At 39.3% G+C, this 15,525-nt stretch overlaps 2 protein-coding genes across 2 annotated transcripts; one reads left to right on the top strand and one right to left on the bottom strand.

Annotated features, from left to right (window-relative positions):
* Positions 1–1,795: 1,795 nt before the first annotated feature.
* ufsp2 (ufm1-specific peptidase 2) lies at positions 1,796–4,799 on the top strand (the record flags this gene model as incomplete). The annotated part of the gene is made up of 11 exons (XM_079554017.1): positions 1,796–1,889; positions 1,992–2,175; positions 2,281–2,347; positions 2,450–2,613; positions 2,704–2,896; positions 2,983–3,129; positions 3,219–3,383; positions 3,555–3,679; positions 3,769–3,845; positions 4,035–4,159; positions 4,595–4,799. Coding segments are annotated over 11 exons (1,428 nt in total), but the record flags the coding sequence as incomplete, so codon positions are not given.
* Positions 4,800–9,445: 4,646 nt separating this feature from the next.
* On the bottom strand, positions 9,446–11,409 carry slc25a4 (solute carrier family 25 member 4). The gene is made up of 4 exons (XM_079554038.1): positions 11,230–11,409; positions 10,221–10,707; positions 10,004–10,144; positions 9,446–9,925 (listed from the first exon to the last, which is right to left on the bottom strand). The coding sequence occupies exons 1-4, from the start codon at positions 11,338–11,340 to the stop codon at positions 9,768–9,770; spliced, it is 897 nt and encodes a 298-aa protein (XP_079410164.1). The 5' UTR covers positions 11,341–11,409; the 3' UTR covers positions 9,446–9,767.
* Between the last annotated feature and the right edge of the window lie 4,116 nt (positions 11,410–15,525).

Below are 15,525 nucleotides of genomic sequence, written 5' to 3'. Positions count from 1 at the left end.
AGAACTAGAGATTTCTGGGCTGTCTGTCATGCACTGCTCTTTGGAGGTTTATCCACAGATCTTCAGTAGGTTAGGAGACTGTGAAGGCCATGGCAAAACCTTCTGACTGCACCTCTTGAGGTCATCTATTGTAGATTTTGAGGTTTGTTTCAGTACCCATTTGGAGAAGCCATCTGTTTTTAACTTCAGAATTAGTTGAACTAGTAGAACTTATTGGAAATGTATTTAATCCGTTCTTTGTTCTACCCATGAAATGCTTTCTATGTATTGGCTGCAATATATTACCAAAGCATGATTGATCCGCCAATGCTTAACATTTAGACAAATGTTTTTACATGAGGTTTGTCCAGATGTTATACCTAAACCTTTGTATGCCACAGCAGAACTTTTGGGTTGGATGAGAGAAAAGAGCAGTTTGTGTAAAGAAGAATGAGGAAAAATCTCTTAGACATGGATCTAAAGACTCTTGGTGGCTAATTTTGAAAATTTAAGTTAAAAAAAATGCATTTGGGAGATCATTTCATCTTCGCCTTGCTTCATTGTTCATATTAATAGAAATGTTACTCCCAATTGTGTAACAGTAAATAGCAACAAGACAAATGCCATTACCTGCAAGACATATGTTATGTCATATGAAAAAAGGATTTCCCTATTGATTTTTGGCAGGATGGTCTCAGGTTATTTTGAAGAACTTTTCCAATAAATCTCTACAAATCTCTCCAAAAATCTAACAATGCTCCTGAACATGCTCAAAAAGGACTTACCTTAACCTTAACCTTAATGTCTGACAACTGGTCACATGGCACGGCAACTGTAGCCAAATGAAGAATGTTAAAAAAAAGGTTCTTCATCTATCAGAGAAATATTTATTTGAAGTGATTCATTGTAATCCTAATCTTATTCATTGATTCTATGAGTTTCTGTGGCAAGTGTTGCTTTTAATTGAAGCCCTGGATAAAGTTGTAGGCTAATATCCGAATAAATTGTTGTTGTATGGTGTATCTATAATCTTGACGCTCACATAAAAAATACATGATATATATACACAGTACATACGACCAATACGATAATTGATTTATTTACAGGTAAACACTAATTGCATCCCATATCTCTAATTGTGATTATTTCATTCAGGCCCACATCTGATGCGTCATAATACATTGTAAATGTTTTGCCTTTATAAATTCAAGAATTGCAAACAAAAGAAATATGATTTTCCTGTACATGTAGCCTGCAGAATGTTGCATAATGACAAGGCACTGATGCTTAAATGATTAGCCTTGAAACAGCCAAATAGGCTTCTCATCTATCAGTGTCAGCTACTCAAGGACTGAGACCGATTGAATAAAAGTAGAGGCACAAGATGAGGCACATTTCACTGAAGAATCGCTTACTTATACACATGTCACAAATGTAGGCCAAGTTAAGCAAAGATGAAGAAGGCAGGGCAGTTAAATTACTGGTGACCATGAACGCACCATTGTGGGGCGGAGTCAGCATGAACCAATCACAGGCTTCGCAGAGAGACACGTTGAACAACAGTCATGTCAGCCTCCGGTGCACAGAGTTAGCTCAGTGTCACTATCTGCTCTATTTTAACAACAACAAGAAGAAATACTTGTGTTTTCAATTTGCTTCGTGTGCTCCTGAAGATGGTGCGTTTAGCTTTGAATCTTGTTGACAATTAGATACAAGCTATTTTTTTAAATGATATTAAATTGGCGGTGGTGCTACCCCGTGGCATAATCTATGTACTAACATGAGTTTACAAAATGTGACTTCTTCAACCATATGATTTCAGGTTGTGCATACACATCCCTCAAACTCAAGCATCCTCCTGCGTGTCAAGGGGCCGCTAGAGTTCAAATGCCTCCTTGAAAAAACAGATGGTATGCTAATGCACCTTTAGTAGCCTAGTATTGTTGTTGGCTCACAGGAACAAGCCTCCTCTAGTAGCCCAATAGTAATAATCATGTTTGTGTTTCATGCAGGACTTCATATCCAGAATGTAATCTCTAAAACGTTTGAGGCCCTCTGCTCTGATGTTCAGTCAGAGTCCTGTGTGTTTACCCTCTGCAATGGGCCTGTTGTCATATGGCCACATATAAATGTCCACATATCACCAGAAGACGTCCTTCCCAACACTCCATGTGAAGAGTTGTCTCAGTGGATATTGTAAGCTTCACCAACTCAAATCTTGCTTAGTTTTACACTCTTCCCTGTGGCACTATGCAGCGGTTTACTGTATACTTTGTATTCAAATGTCAAGTTTTTTCACAGGACAAGTGAACAGGAAAGTACTGGCAAGAGATCAACAAAAAAGAAGAGCAAAAAAAGCTATGTTGGGGTAAGAAAAAATAGCACTTTCTTTTCTAGTGTCTAATCTTGTTCTTGTGTTTAATTTTCTACTGCATGTTAACAATAAAATGTTTCTCTTTGTGTGCCACAGACAGTGATAAACCTTCGCCTGGTGATGGAGGCGACCAAAGCAGCCGGCCTCCACACCCCTTCACTGCCTGTGTTAGCTAGAACAGTTCAGACATCACACTTTGTGTCCACAACTCTTTTAATGGACTGTGTTGTCTGTGTAAGCGTTAGTGACACAATACAAGAGTGAGTATTTACATGAGTAATTTTATTTGAGATATACTGTACATCGTTAATGGTACATGTATGACGTTTTTTTGTTTTGTTTTTATCCAGTGCATGTCTATGTTTGGTGGAGCAGCTAACAAATCAGCTGAATGAGATGAAGAGAGTGATTTTGCTGAACTTACAGGGCACATCAATGCCAGTCCCTGAACCACTGCACTTCCTGCTCCCACAGCCTCATGGGCTGGTCACTGTTGTTTATCCTGCAGGTGTATCTGACACACAACTACAAACAACTAGACAGGTTAGACCCTCAAAGTATAAATATTCCCATTAACTACAGATTATTTACATGGTAATCACCGCTTTTATCATATCTATTTCTATTAGATTTTACATCAAAAGTATGATCTACCGGATGACACACCCTATTTTAGAAGAGCAAATGCCTACCACTTTCCAACAGAACCCTATAAAGATGGATATCTTCGAAACCCTCATGTCTCCCTTACTCATCCTAATCTAGACAATGGAAAGGTGGAGGTTCCCTTTGTGTGTTTTTCATATTTATTGTGTTATGCAAATATTAAAATGTATATCAATTGTATTTTGTATGTGTTTTTAAGGTTTACTTGGTACAGGGGATTTATAGCTACCATCACTACATGCAGGACCGGATGGATGACAATGGCTGGGGTTGTGCTTATCGTTCCCTGCAAACCATCTGCTCCTGGTTTCAGCAGCAAGGATATGTAGACCGTTCTGTGCCTTCTCATAAAGAGATTCAGCAGGTACAATAGTCCAATATGATAACATGTATCTTCAAGGGTGACTTTTGATCACGTAGGAGCACTTGATGGTACGCTTTGAACAGAATCAAATGAGTACAATATACAGTACAAACAGTAGAGACAAATTAACTGACCATAAAGAAAGAAATATCTTGTTTTGTGGTTTTACAGGCTCTGGTTGATGTCGGGGATAAACAGGCATCTTTTGTGGGATCCTGTAAGTGGATTGGATCTATTGAGGTTCAGGTTGTCCTCAATGAATTGCTTGGAGTTACTTCTAAAATAATGTTTGTCAGGTTTGTTGAAAACTTGCTTTGCTAAGATCACTAATAATAAATAAAGTATTCAAGAAGATGTTTTGTTGATTTACGTATCTGTTCTTCAGTCAAGGCTCTGAGTTGGGAAGCAAAGGGAGAGAACTGGCCAACCACTTCACAACAGAGGGAACCCCAGTAATGATTGGTAATACTACACATTTATGCCTTACAACTGCATGTTTGTATGTTCTTTGTATTTAGTTTTGAAATGTATCTCCTTTTACGACTTCTCGTATTGTAATTAGTAGGTGATTCTATATATTCGACAGTGTTATAAATTTGAGTATATGCATATATATTTCATAAAGGATCTACACTTTGCTGGATTTTGCAGGAGGGGGAGTTTTGGCTCACACTATTCTTGGTGTGGTTTGGAGTGAGACTACTGGAGAAATTAGGTACCTAATTCTCGATCCCCATTACACTGGAGCTGAGGATTTGCAAACCATTACAGAAAAGGTAATCCAACTTTCAAATCGATATCACAAAGTACAGTCTACTTAGACCGTATTCATAATTATCTATATTGATTTCTAGTTTATAATGCCGCATGCCAATTATTTGAACCGAAGCTCTCGTAAAGATGTATATACCTTTTCAAATGTGTTGAAAGTAAACCAGATTTTTTTTTTTCTCCAATGGTTCAAAAAACAATTAATAGCAATGCAATGGGTCTGTGATAGTCGTTTACAGTCTAAATTGTTATAGCAAAGTTTTTAATTCATTGTAGTTGGCAATCAGTGTAGAATTTTGTAATCAATAAAATACTTTGTGACAAATGGGTAGTGTCGGCTTGCTAAAGAATGGAGGAGAAATAATGAAAAGAAGTGTGAATACTTTCTGAACCCACTGCACATTTCTACAAAGTGACAACCTTGTGTGGTTCTTTTTCAGGGTTGGTGTGGCTGGAAAGGACCAGAGTTTTGGGATCACACTGCCTATTATAATCTTTGTCTGCCTCAGAGGCCAAAGGTCATCTAAGTTTCCACAGCTCTTCAGTTGTCACCGTCACACACGCAAAGTCTGTAATAAAAGTCTAAACTTTGGTCAGATGGTCTATGCTGGTCCAAAACTGTGTCTGGCAGGGGTCACCAGCCCTATGCCTGTGGGCCCCAGGTAGCCAGTAGCCCCTGAGTCTGTTCCTAAAAAATATAACGGTTCAAATTCTTGCATATTGAAGTCAAAAATACAGTTCTTTGTGTCCCATAATATGCTTAAAAGTCTATAATTAAACCGTTAAGTTTTTGGGTTATTATTTTTAACTGGTAGCCCTGGCAAGTTGCCCTCTGCTCTAAAAAGGTTGGTAACCCCTAGTTTATGCAGTTTAATAAATGGTAGTAATCATATTGTTACAGCTTATTGCTTGGACCATTTTCCAATTAAATAAAAAGTTAGCTCAATGAACAAAGGAACTTGTAATTACCAGACCCCCATGAACATGCTGAACGCCCAAAGGCAAACAGCTCTGACTGACTGCACTGATTAGAACGGATCAGTCTGACACTGACCATTATTGGAATACAATCCCTCCAGTGAACGACCTTTCTCTAGCACGAATAAGGTCAAATACAATTGTCCTCCCATCAAAGTGCATACACAGGATTTTGATTTATTTACCATCAGAATCTTATCATTTTTAATTGAAAAAAATCTCTCAAGGTTCAGGCCTCATTGCTGCTCATCATGCATTCTTATGTAAATTCTACCACAGTCACCAGACACAGGTTATATACAATTATGGCGTAAGTGTTATACCAGGACATCAACCTGTCATTACTGTGTGTCACTTCACTACTAAGGTTTAAAAAAGAAAACTGTGACAAATTGTAATTTCATGGGACGCGCTTTGAGATAATCTCTTGTCTTGATGGGCTTGCTCTTGTGGGAATTACCGGTACTATATGCTACAACAATAAAAAAACGACATCACTACCAATAAACAAGAAAAAACACGCTTTAGGCCTATTTCTTCATATTTTGTTGTTTTGTGATCTTTTTGTCTATGAAATCTATACGTTTTAAGTTTTTCTCTCACGTTTTGATTGTAAAAAAAAAAAAAAATGTTAATAGCTGCAGCACTCACATCATAGTTATATTAAACAGACCTAGGGTTTGTTTATGACCCAGATTACTAGTCATTTTCCACACTACAGAGAAGCAACCGTTGCCAGGAAGTGACGTTGCGTAGTTACATGGCGTCTCGCTTGCAGCCTTAATCTCCCTTCTTGTTATTGTTGATTTTCCACATGTCTTGTGTATGTATCTATATCAAGATGCGTACGGAGTGTGCCGGAGCAATGAGAACTGTTTCATAAATCCCTTTGCAGGTAAAACTCTTCTCAGTATTGTTGATTTAGCAAGCTTTAGCCCAGATACTGCATGATGTTAGCCAGCTAGCTTAGGGCTAACGCTTTACCAAAACAAGGATCTTTTTCCCTAAACAAGAATCAGAAGATGATCTATTTTATGCAGTGGCCTGTGTAAATATCATTAGTTGGTTTATTATTGTTATTGTTACATAACACATGCATTGTTTATTTGATTCCCACTATACTATACTATACTATACTATACTATACTATACTATACTATACTATACTATACTATACTATACTTTTCAGTTGCAGATTTGATAACTTCGAAGCAAAAGCCATGTTCAATCCGAGTGAACTAGAAGGTGAAGTGGATCACGCCTTTTTTGATAGTGACTGTGAAGATGGGAGCAGAGAGGGTGAAATGAAAATTGACAGCAAGTTGCATGATGATAAAATGCAGTCAAAGCCAGCAGATAAACATGTCATGGCCTTATTGGCTGAAGCCAAGACAGTTGACGAAGATGATTCTGAGGAAAGCGGCAAATATTTAAGCTCACAAAATGAGAATGTCTGGAGTAAGAAGAAACCAATAAATAGTTGGCATTCTTCTCCTGTCTCAGCTGAGGCGCACAGAGACACAACCTCAGAAAGCTGCTCTAGTGACAATAGCTGTCATCCAAAGCCCATCAAGACTTCCTTATCTGGAAACAGGGAAAGCAGAGTGGGCTCATCAGCGAGTGGAGAAGCTCATTGTGGCAGTCCAGATGAGTCAGACAACACAGTAACAGACGTCAGCCCCCTGTCCTCTCCTGCCAGCAGTCGCCTACAATCACTAGATCTGAACCATTCTGAAACTGACGATGATGATGATGTGAAGGAGCAGCAACAGAGTGCGCCCTCCAGTGGCTTTAGTACTGCACAGCCAGAGGAGAGTTGCAGTCTGTTGGAGCCAGATGACTGTGAGTCAACTTGTTACTGTCTTTATATTATTGTATGTTCACGTTTCATATTTAATGTTTGTCTGTGGTACTTCTGTTTAGACTCCTTAAGTTCACAGAGTCGGCTGGAAGTTATGCAGTTTCCTGGTTCAAGGCATCGCAAGAACTTCTCTTTCACTAATGATGAAGTCCAACGCATAGATCTAGAAAACCAGCGTCTTCTTCGGCAACTGTCTCGGTTCTCTTCGGGCTCAAGACCTGGAAGTGCATCAGGACAGAGGCATCGCATCACATCCAGTACACCACTAAATCGCCCTCCTCACAGTGCAGTCAACAGACAGCGTGAACAACAGCGGATTGAAAGAGAGAACCTTGTGAGTATAATGCTCGGTTTCTTTTCTGGTATCATTGTTTATAGTTCTCTATGTGTTACCCACATTACTATCTGGGTCAAGAGGACTCTAACAGTAGGGAACAAAGTGTTAACTTTTTATACAACTTTCCATTTACTCTGCTTAAGATAATAAGGATTTTTTTTAACACCGTGTGTGAATTAATTACTACTAACTACAAATGGTACCAAGTTAATATAGATAAGAGGATGGTGCGCAGGAGTTGCAGAGAGAGGCATGATATTAATTGCATGGAAAATATAGTGCATAAAGACAAAATACCAGCAGAGCCAACTGTAGCATGTTGGACAAAGTGGCGATATAACTGAAAGCAGTCTAAAGAGCTTGTCACTGTTAAGAAAATGAGCCACTGCTTTGAAATACATTTTATCAAATTACAATGAGCTTTGAATTGAATGTAATAATCATTCACTCCTACTTTTATTTTGATTCTATGATGTATTTTGCAAAGCCATACACTCTATAGTGCAATTACTAGTTACGGTAAGTTAGTCTCAGTCTTTGAGAGACACCCTTGAAAAAAAAACACAGATCGCATTGGACAGACTGCAGCAGGTGGCAGACGAGCTGCAGTTCCATGCACTGACATTATATGAAACGCCAGCCTCTGCAGTGCTGGCCACTCACCCCATATTTCACCTCTGGTTGACCAGTGACCCATAGTTATTCCCTGCCACATAGTTTAAAAAGCAGCTGTCTATCTTTGTGTATATTCTTAATTAATACAAATGATTGAAAGTATTTAGGATATATATTGGTTTATTGATTGATTTTTTGAAATTAATTAATTAATTTAGCCTAAAAGTTAAAAGGTATAGGAAGTATGCCCTCTCGTCTGCAGAACACCCTGTTCTTGCTCTGTATATCGTCACAAGTGCTTTTCGCCTTCTCTATTCTTAGAGGGAAGTAATTGAATATGCTGTCTGATGAGCTTTTCCACTCCACCCTTTACATGTGTAACACAGCTACTTTGCTGTGCACAAGTAGAACCAACTCATTTCACTTCACTTTGGGCATTTGCTTTTCTATTTTAGCCTTATTTTGGTACTAGTTTTGTTGTTGTTGTTGTTTTCTTTTTTTACAATGTGGATTTTTGCATTTACAGTTAATGGTTAAATGTAATGCAGAGTAGCTGCATTACAGTTAACTGTTGTTATATCTTTTGACATATTCATTTGCCATTGCAACATTTAGTTTAATCACTCTTTTAGTTTCTCACAGCTGCTCCCCATAGGTGTATTTTCTTGGTAAATATACTTGTGCCTGTATGTTTTGATGTGTAATTTGTTTTAGGCGTTATTAAGAAGACTCGAGTCTGTGAAGCCAACACGAGGTATGAAGCGCTCTGAGCAACTGTCTGAATACCAACGTCAAGTTGGTTACCTGGGAATATGTTCAGTTTATCAGTCCACCAGTCGAGTGTCTTCAGGTTAGTGTTGGTCTTAAATATAACTGCCATTATTACATTTAACTTCATTGACTCTTACTATTAACCATCAAAAAATGCAAAGATTATTGAGATGTACATGTATATGCCTTACTCCAGCAGGTAAAGCCACCCACCACAGTGCCAGAGCAGCTTCCCCTGCCACAACGCTCAGTAGTACATCTGTGCCCAGGTTAAGAAAAACCAAGGCAGCACAACCAGCCTGGAGCTGACCATGCAACTATGATAAAATAAACCACTGAATGTACCCCCTCTTATCCATTTTTGTTGTCAATAAACTAGTGGTTTGTGTCAAAGCTGTACTTTTATAACACTTGTGGTGTGACCAGCTTTGTTCTTACAGATTCTCGTCCTTCATTAATGTTTTTAGTGCACTTTACATCTTTGTGGAGAAATTCTGGAAAGCTGTTGTGCCATTATTCCATGCAGTGGATTGGAACAAGAAATTAATTTGTTTTTGAATGTATTAAACATGTAAAAAAACTTTCACTTTAGATAACTGGCTTGAATATGAGTTTAAATAAAAAGAAATCCTCATCTAGCTACCTTGTGTATTTGTTTATTGTTTACATATCTTTCCCTTAATGTGTATTTGTTTACACACACACATATATAACAACCAAACATTAGACTAATAATTATTTAATAAAACAATGTAAGAGCATTGTGTACAAGACCACATTACAACAAAACATTGCGTTATGTGGAGCAGAAAGTGGGACTGTCCAGTATTCTGGCACGGCAGCAACGGACCACCAGCTTGAGTATATGTTCAACCTGTGCCGTTTGATTCATTGTAAACGGGATATTTACACATTTCTGAGGAGGCATTCTAATGCAGGTGCCATCCCTTGATTGGAATTCTTTCCCATGTTGTTATCAATCTATCACATTTAAGACTTTTAAGAAACAAGTTAAAGGTTTTCCTTGGGGACTGGGAGATAAGAAAGTTTATTAGGTGAACTTCTTGATCTCATCGTACAGCACCAACACAAAGGCACCGCCCATGCCTCTGATCACATTGGACCAGGCGCCCTTGAAGAAGGCCCGTCCTCCCTCATCCTTCATAATCTTTTTCCAGCAATCGATAGTTCCTGTGTACATGATGTCAGCTGTGGAGACAAAAGACCATTACTCAACAATGTTGAGGTGAGTGTTATTGACGGATAGCGACTATAGACCATTCTCACCTCCTTTGCGTCCAGACTGCATCATCATGCGACGTCTGACGGTGTCAAAGGGATAGGAGACCAGACCAGAAACAGCTGTGACAGTCTGAGCGATCATCCAAGTGACCACAATGTGTGTGTTCTTGGGGTCTGGCAGCATACCTGCAACAAAGAGGGAGATGTAACTATGTCACAGATGTAAACTAATGTACAAGGCGTGATGTCTTAGTTTGCTCACCTTTAGCAGTGTCAAAGCAACCGAAGTAGGCTGCTCTGTAGATGATGATTCCCTGGACAGACACATTGAAACCCAGGTAGAGACCCTTCAGACCGTCGGCTTTGAAGATCTTAGAAATACAGTGGCCTAGACCTGAAAATTCTCTCTCAGCCGTGCCTTTTCCAATATCTGCAGCCAGCCTGGTTCTGGCAAAGTCAAGAGGATAGACGAAGCAAAGGGAGGTTGCACCAGCAGCACCACCAGATGCTAGATTACCAGCAAAGTAGCGCCAGAACTGTGTTTTCTGGTCTACTCCACCCAAGAAAACCTTCTTGTACTTGTCTTTGAAGGCAAAGTTGAGGGCTTGAGTGGGAAAGTAGCGGATCACGTTTGCCAGGTTCCCTCTCCAGAAAGACACGAAGCCCTGCTCTTTGGGGATTCTGACCACGCAGTCCATGATTCCTTTGTACTGCATCTCTGCAGTGATTTGCTTGCTGGCATGTTGAACCTGCAAACCAAGATGAAGGTAATTCAGAGTTTGTAAGATTTAAATGAAATGATATAACACTTAACTTAAATTATGTAACACCTGAATACAAATTAAGATCCATTTTATGTCGGCTTATTACTACTACTTTGTTGCAACTTATATTTCAAGGCCTAGCTGTGGCCCGGCACATGCGTGTCACTTGAGCCAAGTCTATATCAAGTTGCATAGTTCAAGTTAAATTTAGAAATATACTTTCACTTGTTGTTATTATTTTCTATTTTATAGTGTTGCACTGCGTAGTACTTGTCTTGAAATTTGAATGAAAAGCTTTTGGAGATTCTTTATATCATCCAGCCTCGAGCAGGTCTATGCGTAAAACTTGACTCGACGCCACACGTGCGCATCGGCATTACGCACGAGATTTAATTGAACAATTCCGACTGTAAATTATCATAACGTACTTTCTCATTCTCTGTTCATTACTACACTAAGGGTTTTATATATTACACATGCTTAAAGCGAGAGGGTTATTTCATTTACCTGTAGCAAGAGCTTGACTCTTTCAATTGGAGCGACAGCTGTTTTGGAGATGGCCGCAGCAACGCCACCGGCCAAAAAATCTTTCATAAAACTTATCACCGCGTCCGACATTGTGGAGGCTTTGGTGCAGCTGTGAGAGCCTCGACTTTTCAAACCTCTCAGAGATCCACAAGGAAACCCAACGCCCCTCCAAGTGGACGCAGCCCCTCCATCTGCCCAAATATATGACTTCCATTTCTCGCGAGAAATTAAAGTGATGGATTTGCGTTTCAACAAACAGGTTCAAGAGATAGAATAAATATCCTGGGTTAAAGTTCAATCTGCAGTCAACGCCATGTTTGACGGTATAAGCCAGCCAAACCGGGGACATTTGAAGGAGACTGTTTTAATGGATAAGTTACTCACCTGCACACAAAAGTCTGGGACAAACTTTTTCAAATAACAGTGGCACTGAATGTTGTTTTGTTTTTTTGCAAGCCTATGGATTTGTTAATGTTATTTTGCGGGTGAGATGCAAAACTAGTCCAAGATTACGTTTAAAATAATGTTTTACTCTAGTTCACTCCAGGAAGACTGAGAGTTTACAATAAACAGGAGAGGTTTTTTTTAATATATATATTATTCCTTGAATGGAAAGTGGGGGGAAAAGACACTCTACATTCTTTCATTAGATCTTTCTCCCAAACAACGTAGAACACCTTCACCTGCACTTGTAACAATTATGTACCAAAAGCATTTTGATATTTGATCATGCGTCCTTTATTATTCCTTTATGAATAATAGGACAGCAATAATTGTCTATCAACAACAGTCCTCTCGTTTTGTGTGCTCATTAACATCCATCACAGCCGCACAGAGGCTCCACATTTTAAACCAAATTAAATCTTGCCCAACATCTACAACATTATATTCTAATCTTAATAGCTTATTCCCAGCCTATGCGGGCGTTTCTGAGAAAGTTCACACTTGTCTCGCGCGGTGTCTGTGGGTTTCCTCTGAGTGGCCCCATGCGCCCCTCCCCATCAACCAGCAGCACGCATGCAGTATTGAAATTAGTCAAAAGGTGGCGGTGGAGCACAGTTTATACCAACACAACAGGTGCTTTCTGTCAAGCACCGCCCGCTAAACAACGCGCCTCTTTTATTTTTACTTTACCGCTGCCAGTGGAAAACCATCCATGGAAAAAAATCTACTCGCACAATGAAGTCAAGGTTTACTTTCAAATCAGGACAGTCAGGACACAGAACGATTTCAGGCCACAGTTTTCTCGCTTGCACCTGCCTGCAGCTGGTCAGTGCGAGTTTTTCCTCTTGGTCAGTAATTATAATGTCTGAAATGTCTTTAGGAATTAAGTGCTTTCTATGTACTAAGAACCAATTCTGTGCGTTGCCCGCGCAAAAACACAACGCAACATCCATTTAACTAGTGTTTATGTAGTGGCTCGAAAGCTCCCACTCTGTCTGTCTTGTATTAAAATTTAAATCTGATAAAGATCTGTATCGTTGCTGAGTAACCTCAGATGTGAGGCTGAGGGAGGGGGCCAGGGCCTGGATTTGCATTTTGAATCCGCTGAGCTGCAGGTGTCAGACCGTTTGACCCCCCCCCCTTCACATCACAACCATATACTCAGATCTGTAACACAGGCCCAGACCTATACAGTGACTGATTTTGATCTCTCGTCACTGTGACAAATATCTTTTTACACGCTTGATTCCCCACTGTCTTATCAGGGATCTGCAGAGATTGCCCACATAATGGAGATTATAAATGTCAGACAGGGTCAAAAACTCACCAGCATGTGGCCACTGGTTGCTTGTGTCTGACTAGAGCAATCATGGTTTTGAAGTCCCATAATCAAATCATATATTTAAATAAGAAGCAACCATATATATCCATATTATATAGGGCTAGATGATTGTAAAAAAAAACACAACAAAAATCATTTATTGCAAAAAGTCTATACCTTTACTTGACACACTACAATATAAATTCACCATTGGCCATCTCTTTCCTGGCTGAGCTTTATCCAAAGTCAAAGTGCTTATACAGATCCAGCCGACTGCGCTGCACACCGGGCCCAGTGCTGCAGACAACAGGCTCCAAAAGCTCAGGGGAAGCAGATTACCTCACTCTTTATTGGCTGTTAGTCCGTCTTCACAAATGCCAAAGACTCTGACTGGAGACAATACAAGTCAAAGTGTAGAGAATGAGTCCCGGGCAGCTGACGTCTATCACCCACAGCCAGGACTGTGCCCATAGGGCGACGGGCGCAGGGCTGACCAATCCCCATGACCAATCAGGAAACACGCGGCCCATTGGAGTGTGAGGGCAGAGCGCGGTGATAGAGTCTGTCATTATCACGATCAAGGAAATTATCTACTGAAATAGCATGAGATTATAGCCTGAGAGTTTGCATTATATTGTGAAGAATTATGAAACCACGGAACAAAAAGACATGGACCGTAAACAATATAATACCTTAGAGAACTCTACCCAATGTCATTTCCAATGTTTATTTTGAACCAGCTGTACAGAGTGATACCTTCAGATTTATATATTCTGTAATCTGGCAAAAGTTTCAATTGCTTTGTTATCTAGTTCGCTCCTCACCACCACTGAAAAGTAGAGTAATGTTCTCATTTGGCACAGGTTACGATAACCTTGCTCCCTGGACAGCACAAAAAGCTTTGAAGTCTAAACTTGTTTTCCACCAAACTATGTATTGGGGTGGGCCATATCGTATCGTTATCGCAATTGCATTTTTTTATATCGTAATTTTTAATATCGCAATGTATACGATATCATTTATGTTACGCTCAGCTCCATCAGAGCAGCAAAAACACTGCATAAACATGAAAGGAAATTAGTATGGCGCTAAAAAAAAGAATAAAATAAATTTGCATTAATCTTCTTAATAGGCGTAAGGCTGGGATTTTGAAGTAATTTGTCCGTTGTAGATTATATCGTCAAATATTGTTATCATGATATTTCTTTTATATCGTGATATAGATTTTAGGCCATGTCGCCCTGCCCTTCTGCGTATTGCTACATTAAGCTAATGCTGGACACTTTTCTGTGCATAATCCACAGGTGGTGGAGTGTGGTGTGTTCCTGAGTCTGGAGTTGCTTCTCTTATTTAAACCTAAAAGCGGTTCTTAACTTTATCCAATTAGAGCTTCACAATTGACACTAAGTGGCAGACTACCAGACAAAGTTCTCCAAATTGGATGAAACCAAAGTAAGCGTTAAAGTATTTACACAGGGTTATGCAAAGGACATTAAATAGACCTTATATATTTGTCTGATCAATTTGAGTGATTTGGCTCACTTTTAGTTGTTTGCACATTGAATTATCAACCTATTGCGATCTTTATGCGGCAAGTTTCATGTTAATGCTATAAGTGTCATTCATATAAAAGTGAAGGTGCAGGATTTTGTAACACCGCTCACAAATGTGGAACAAAACGTATTACTTTCTAGTGTCATTTTGGTTCTCTTTCCCTTTGGCCCAACTCATTCATGAAGAAAGAACTCCTCTCATACCTATGGTCACTAAAGAATCATTTCACAAGAGTAGTGCTCGTAGGACGTTCAAGAACATGGTGCCCCGTTGAGTGAGTGGGTTGCATTCAAGTATAGCCCACTCTCTAAACTTCAAGATTCTTTTGGTTCAATGCAGAATTTCATTATCTAGGCTTAATCCCAAATTAGTGGTCATCTCAACTGCTGAATAATGTCATTTTGAGGTGAATTCATTTTGTTAAAATGTTGGGCCTGTAGTGGTTCTATTGTGCACAATTGTGTATGTGTTTTGTCATGCGTTTTTTTGTGTGGTTGAGAGGATCTTCACCTAACTTGCCCCTGCTCTTACGTGCTTGTGCTTTCACAGAGAAAGGGGAAGAAAAAGAAGTGACACATCACCCACTTGCACTGAAGGACGAAGAGGTGATATTTTAGCGAACTGCTGAGTAAATCAGCCATGTCGAAAACATCTTAAACTAATGAGTTAGATCGATAAACGTTTCTTATCTATACATTTAATAAACACTGTATCATGATAGAAAATAGTCATAGAAATATAGCATAATCTTATAATGAATGGTTTATTACAGCTTATGAGTGTACGAGTGATTCAAAAGAGTGTTCATTTTAAGGGTTCTCATGCCCACTGAAATAACACACAAACATTCGTGTAAAAGACAAACAGTAGTACTAGACATGCAGCGGGTATTGGGTAAAATAAGTATACTGTATTTACTTTGTTATATGGAATAATGTGAAATGGTAAATATATAT

The sequence above is a fragment of the Gobius niger genome (genome assembly GCF_951799975.1).
Source record: "Gobius niger genome assembly, chromosome: 3".
NCBI classification, from domain to species: Eukaryota; Metazoa; Chordata; class Actinopteri; order Gobiiformes; family Gobiidae; genus Gobius; species Gobius niger.
The sequence above is the reverse complement of the archived record's forward strand: the minus strand, read 5'-3'. Positions and strand labels throughout refer to the sequence as shown.

Coding starts and splice junctions, on each gene's coding strand:
- slc25a4 (XM_079554038.1), bottom strand. CDS start 11,340: ATGTCGGACGCGGTGATAAGTTTTATGAAAGATTTTTTGGCCGGTGGC. Junction 10,708..11,229: donor GAGTCAAGCTCTTGCTACAG/GTAAATGAAATA, acceptor CTTGGTTTGCAG/GTTCAACATGCCAGCAAGCA. Junction 10,145..10,220: donor TTGCTTTGACACTGCTAAAG/GTGAGCAAACTA, acceptor TCTTTGTTGCAG/GTATGCTGCCAGACCCCAAG.